Here is a 6,291-nt window from a genome sequence, read left to right as displayed (position 1 = left end):
TGAGCCTGCACACATGCACTTCATGCTCAGCCCCTTGTGTTGTGTTGTACTCAGTTCAGTGAGTCCTGACCTTTCGAGTACCAGCTCTATCTGTTCTTTTTTATCCACGATCTGTGGAGTTTGCATGTTCTCCCTGTGTCTGCGTGGGTTCTCTCCAGGTTCTCCAGCTTCCTTCCACCGTTCAAAGACATGCTCGATAGTTTAAAAGTGTGAATCTAAATTGGCTGTAGGTGTGAATGTTTGTCTGTGTATCCATTTGTTGTGTTCTTATGCAGATATTGTACATTTTTGCTTATACTATTTTATGTTATTTTACCATTTGTTTTTTACTTCTATTTTATTAGATTTTTTTTTATTTTTTCTACTTATATTTTATTTTACTACATTTAGTTTTTTATTTATACTTTATTTTACAAGATTTTTTTAAATATGTTGTTTTATTTTATTGTACAAAACATTTCATTTTAACTTTTTTTTTATTTCCACTTATGGTGCTCAAGAGAGTTTTTTTTTTTTTTTTAATGTTTCGTTGAGCTATTGTGACCAAGCAGTTTTCCTTATGGATGAATAAAGTCTAACTCTAGTTTGTTTACATGCAGCCTTTAGTCAGATTCATGTATCATCTTATTCCTTCTCTTGTACCTCTTTTTTACTTTAAGTAGCTGTTGTTAAGTTCCAGAAGCTAATGGGGATCTAATAAATAAATAAATGAAATAAATAATGCATTAAGTAAATTTTTAGTTTCTACCCAGTCGGCCTCAAGCCTCATATAAACTTAAGGTTCTTCTCATCAGATCATTGTTTGCTCTGGGCTCAGTATTATTATTGTATTGACGTCTGCAGAAATAAAATTAAACTGAATGAAATGCATCATGTTTTATCCTGTACTCACGCTTGTGTCTTTCTTTATTCAGATGCACATGTCTTCATCTGCTTTCTTCTTCTTCTTCTTCTTCTTCTTCTTCTTCGTCTTCTCTCTAATCAACTTGTTACCGTTAAGAGGTTGTGTTATTTTATTTATTCAGTTTTTCCCTTTCCATCATTTCCTCCTGTGTGCTCAGGTTCTGGGCTCTGCAATAAATATAAAGACAGTTTTTAATTGTTTAATTGTATTGATGCTAAAATTACATTAGCAAATTAGCAAATACCTGCAAAACTAACCACACTCCAACCGGCTCCTGTCTGTGTTTAATGTCTCTTGGATTTTTTTCTTTTAAAAAAAACTAAAACATGAAATGGATACTTTGGAAAATCTGAAGAATTTCCACATTCCTCAAACTTCCAGTCAGTCTGTGGTTTTGTCATATTGCGTGTTTTTTTTCACTTCTGCGTCCAAACTGGCTAATGCAGGATCCTTCTTTCAGAGCAACATTTTCCACAAACCGAGGCCAAACGCTTGAAACCGGGCTTTAAAATGAATTTAATTTACGTAAAGAATGTCTGTTCCTTCTGTCAGTTTCATCCTGTGTGGAGAACGTTCCTCAAATTCACTTAATTACAGTAAAATTCCCCTCTCCGAAAGAAATACCATCTGAGAAAAGAACTATTCAGAAACAAGACGTGAAGCTGGAAATGTTTCCTCATCTACTAAACTCCACATCCAGCTGCTTGTGACTCATGTCCAGCGTTTATCGGGTTAACACGTGTTAACCCGTCCCGTTGGCAGCAGGTCTCTGCCAAACTCCTGCTGCCAGGTTCAGACCGGATCATCAAGCCTAATGTAATCAACCCTAACCTGAGAAAAATACCTGGAAGATGACGTTTGCCTAAAGCTGGAAACCAACACAGACATCACCTTTTTTTTTTCTTAACCAGGCTGCAAAAGTTTTAATCAAAGAATCAAACATGAAAGAAATGTTCCATGACTTAAGAGCCAACATCCAAACGATACTCGAGAAGAACGATGCGACCTTTAGTTTGCACATTTAAATTCACAAGAAAAACTACGTTTCTCCCGCAAAGACATTCTGACCTTTGTTTACTCGAGGCCCGTCAAGGCCTCACATGGATCCCAAACGAGACTGGATGCAGCCGTGCTGAGGTTTAGAGGGATAAGCCAGATCAGATCCTTCCAAATTGATCTCTGACACTGTCCTCCCACCAAGGGGGGGTGGGGTAGACAGTGTCTCAGCCTTCAGGGCAGGTGGAGGAGGGGGTGAAACAACTCTTTTTTTTTTTTTTTTTCCCGGTGACCACGTGACTGGACAGAGGAGGATGAGAGGATTACGGAGGGACGCACATATATATATAAGTGCATCGCAGACGATGCAAGCCACAAACTCGAGGAAGAAGTTGATCTGAGCGGAGATCGGCGGTCGCCTCTTGGGACTTCTGTGACGACAGGTAGGACGCTTTGATCGGAGCAAATGATCTGGTTTATCGTGGGGCCGACGCAGCAGGATTAAGGGAACTATTGGTGAATTTAGGTGACAATAGAAATGGGGGAAATTTCAATGTGGCAGCAGCAATGTACAGGAATATGTCATCTATAAAGAGAATAAAGAAATCTATATGCAGAATACGAGGAATGAAATGAAATAACAATTAAAAGAAGGAAAGGAAATAAATTAACGAGGAGCTGTAAAGGCTAATGGTTCGTGGGCAGGAAAGACTTTGAAGTGAAGGTTTAATTCAACAAGATAGAAGAAAAAGCTGAAATAAATGACAACAGAAATAAGTCTAAAATCTTTAAATCTATCTAGCAAAAGACAAGAACCACTTGTCGGCATCTGCAGAAACTTAAAGATAAGAACTGGTGCCACCTCAGAGCTGGAAGATGTTCTGCTCCGTTATCCTCATGCAGGAGGAGCATATGTTGGAGTTGCGTAACAAGCCTAAACCTGGTTGTTTTTCCACCTTCGCCAAAGTGCCTTGACAGGATTACAGGAGTCAGAGTTTAAGCCGGGTGCTAAATATGATCAGGTTTGATGTGAACATCAGAGGAACTGAAACGTTTAAAGTCAAACTTTGATTTTAAAGTTTAGACTAAACTGAGGAGTGAATGGAAAAAAAAAAAAAGCTAAAGGTCGAGAATACAGCTTGTTTTTTTTCACACTGTTGTCAAAGAAGTCGAATCCGTCGAGGATCAAAGCGGGATTACAGCTAATCCGCCTGTTTAACCTAATCTACCTAATCTCCGGCTGATTGGCACCGAGAGCTGGAAGGCAACCGGATTAACGCAGGGCAACAGGAGGCAGAGCACGTGTAACCGCCCCGACTCTTTCCCTTGCGTCTTTCAGAGACCCTCAGCAGAAATGAACGCCGCCCCCCCTGCAGGAAGCGCCCTGGCCCCTGGTGGATCCACCGGCCCCACCACGCCCAAGAAGGGACCGCCCAAGTTCAAGCAGAGGCAGACTCGCACATTCAAGAGCAAGGCGCCCAAGCCAGGCCAGAAAGGGTAACCCATGCTGTTTGCACAGATCTGAACCACAGCGAGTCTTTGTTGGGAGTCTGGCCGCTCACCTCCTTCTGTCTTTTCCGTCTTCCAGGTTCGGTGACGACATCCCCGGCATGGAGGGTCTCGGCACGGACATCACCGTGGTGTGCCCATGGGAGGCATTCGGCGACATGGAGCTCAGCGACTTGGCCAAATACGGCATTATTTAAGCATGCCGCCTCCTGCCTTCCTAACCCTGACCTTCTCCTCCGTCTAACTCCCTACGCCCTCCTGCCTTCTCTCCGCCTCAGCTCGGCACGCCGCGATAAGGCCGCCGGCAAAACCCCCTAACGCCCTCTCGTCTACCTACCTCATGCTTCAGCCCACGAAGTGGACAGAGAGAATAATGATGTTGTTATTTTTATATTATTAATATTATATGATACTGTTGACAGTATATATACTTGAATGAGAAGACGAGATCCCCCCAAAAACCTTTTCCCCTTCTTCCATCTAAACCAGTCTGTCCCTGACTTCTCTAACCCCCCCTCTCCACCGCCGCCTCTCCTCACCCACGGCAATGGACGCGAGCAAAAACACTAGCTAACACTAGCTTGTATTTGCTTCTAGCTGTCTATTAAAAATGTAAATACTTCGCTCTCTGTGTTTTTACCTCCCTTCCTACCTTTTGTATTCCCCTCCTCGTTTATTTTGCATTGTATTTTCTACTTCTTGCGCGCGGCACTGTTGTAAACACCACGGGATCCACGGAGAGTGTGCACGAGGCTGTAACGGCGAAAAAACCGAAACGCTACGTACAATGCATTTCCACAGGATCCAGAGGAGGAACTTTTACCTTTTAATCCCGCTGTCCGTCATCTCTCTGTCCTTGCTGTTACCTGAACCCCGGTTAGAGACAGTAACGGCCCGTGTGACCACACAGAGATGTACTGTGAAATGATAGCTGCAATAAAATGTGTTTATTTTTAGTAATCATGTCGTCCTCGTCTTTTTTCCTCAAAAGGGGTCTTCAATGTTTTTCAGGCCAAGGACTCCAAACCGATGGAGAGATTAAGCAGGGTTTTACAGGGTTATGATTTAGCTAATTGAGAAGTTTCTAAGCTCAACTTGTGCCCAACTGTATAAAAAGTTGGGCAAACCCACCGTAAGTCACCTTGATTTTCCCGGAGGAGCAGCTTTGAAGCTCAGTGTGGCGTCTCCGACCGCCGCCATCTTGGCCGTGCCCGACTCCAATGAACTACCAGTTAATCCAAAAACGGGTAAAGACGTGGAGCGTAAGTGAAGCTGAGGGCATGTCTGACGCTTGGGCCGACAGGTGAGAACACAACATTACATCTGCCACAACATTAAAACCAGCGGCAGGAGGATAGAATGACATAAATACGTTCTGTTGGGAAACATTGGACCTGGAATTCATTTATGTGGATGTTACTTAGATATGTAGCACCCACCTAGACCAGAACAGGCACCCCCACCCCATAGCAATGACTCTCCTTGATGGCAGTAGCCATCCCCAGCAGGATGCAGCCACAAAAACGCTTTAGGAACAACTCAAAAAACATAAAGAACACCACAAGGTGTTGATCTGGCCTCCAAATCGAGTATCGAGTATCCATGAACGCATGGGACCCAAAGGACACCCTCAGAAGGCCCATGTCCATTCTCTGATGGGTCGCAACCGTTGTGGAGGCACAAGGGAGACCTGCACGATATTAGGAAGCTGGTCATAATGTTATGCCTGATCAGTGTATAGCACTTGTCCTCAAATCAGTTTTACAGTGTCACATTTACCCACTTGTTCACCCACTAGTGCAACTCAGTGTCTAGCTCTAGGCTGTAGTTGCCTAGGTAACCCTTGTGTACATTTCCAACTCCAAATGTTTCAGAGTGAAACCTGCAGAACAGTAAAATATATTTGCTCATGTATGGACAGAGCTGACTCTATTTGGCGTCAACAAAACCTCTCAGACGCTTCATCTGGGTTTGCCTCACTGACCTGCTTCGAGGCTGCTATCACCATGGTGAATTTGGTGGTAGGAGATAAAGTTGCTTTTCTTGGGGTAGACAATGCCAGTCAGGTGCTTCAACTGGTCCTCACCACAAAGCCGACTTTAGCCCAAAAAGGTTTTTGTTGCCTATCGCTGCTACAACTCTCTGAACTCCACGTTGCTTAATCTGCCACCTGCTTGGCAAACCCCTCAGAAATGAAACGTCCCAGACCTATTCTTTAATTTCACCGAACGAACTCATCCACAAGTCAGCATCCTTCACCTCTATCATCAACTGTTCCCAGACACCGTGAGTTGCTATGGTGCCTCCGTCAAAATAATGATCTAACAATGAGAACATCCACACAGAGACGTTACGCAACACAAAAGGCACCGGTGGTTTTGCTCTGAAACACTCAACTTCGTGTTGTTTCATAAGCTAAACACTCAAATATGAGCACACAATCTGCACCTGCAACAAAACCAACCTGATAAAGGAAAAAGGACAGACCTTTGTCTTTATTAATAAAGTGAATTCACAGTTGAGTAACGTTATATTCACCTGAACACACCCTACAAACTCTACCTGTACAGGCATGAGTTGAGGCGTTACGTATGGGCTTGTAAAAGCCAACAGTGCTCTTGACGTAGCTTCCTGCCTGCAGCTAAATTACCCATTTCTCTTGCTGTTGCTGTGATTTATTTGTAACCAAGGCTGCTCCCGTTCTGTCTCCAGGTGAGACTAGGATGAGTCACCTAACGTCCTAACTTCCAACAAAGCGTTTCGCACCCACCCCTGAGCTACAACTCCAGACACTCCGGTTTTGTTATCAACAAATGGGATGCAAATCCTCACGGCATCCAGAACCAGGGGGGTGTGACTTTGCTCCCATCATCACTTCCAGG

General features: G+C 43.6%; 1 protein-coding gene across 1 annotated transcript; it reads left to right on the top strand.

Moving 5' to 3' along the window:
• The first annotated feature begins 2,174 nt into the window (after positions 1-2,174).
• On the top strand, positions 2,175-4,369 carry pde6hb (phosphodiesterase 6H, cGMP-specific, cone, gamma, paralog b). The gene is made up of 3 exons (XM_047572901.1): positions 2,175-2,343; positions 3,240-3,397; positions 3,489-4,369. Exons 2-3 carry the CDS (start codon positions 3,255-3,257, stop codon positions 3,604-3,606), a joined length of 261 nt encoding a protein of 86 aa, XP_047428857.1. The 5' UTR covers positions 2,175-2,343; positions 3,240-3,254; the 3' UTR covers positions 3,607-4,369.
• The last annotated feature ends 1,922 nt before the right edge of the window (positions 4,370-6,291 follow it).

This window comes from Mugil cephalus, chromosome 20 (assembly GCF_022458985.1).
Source record: "Mugil cephalus isolate CIBA_MC_2020 chromosome 20, CIBA_Mcephalus_1.1, whole genome shotgun sequence".
Classification (NCBI taxonomy): domain Eukaryota; kingdom Metazoa; phylum Chordata; class Actinopteri; order Mugiliformes; family Mugilidae; genus Mugil; species Mugil cephalus.
Note: the sequence above shows the minus strand (reverse complement) of the source record. Positions and strands in the feature narration are given on the sequence as shown.

What these genes read in the sequence shown, in the direction of transcription:
- pde6hb (XM_047572901.1), top strand. Translation starts at nt 3,255, where the DNA reads ATGAACGCCGCCCCCCCTGCAGGAAGCGCCCTGGCCCCTGGTGGATCC. An exon ending in CCCAAGCCAGGCCAGAAAGG is followed by an intron (nt 3,398 to 3,488) that starts GTAACCCATGCT and finishes TCCGTCTTCCAG; the next exon opens with GTTCGGTGACGACATCCCCG.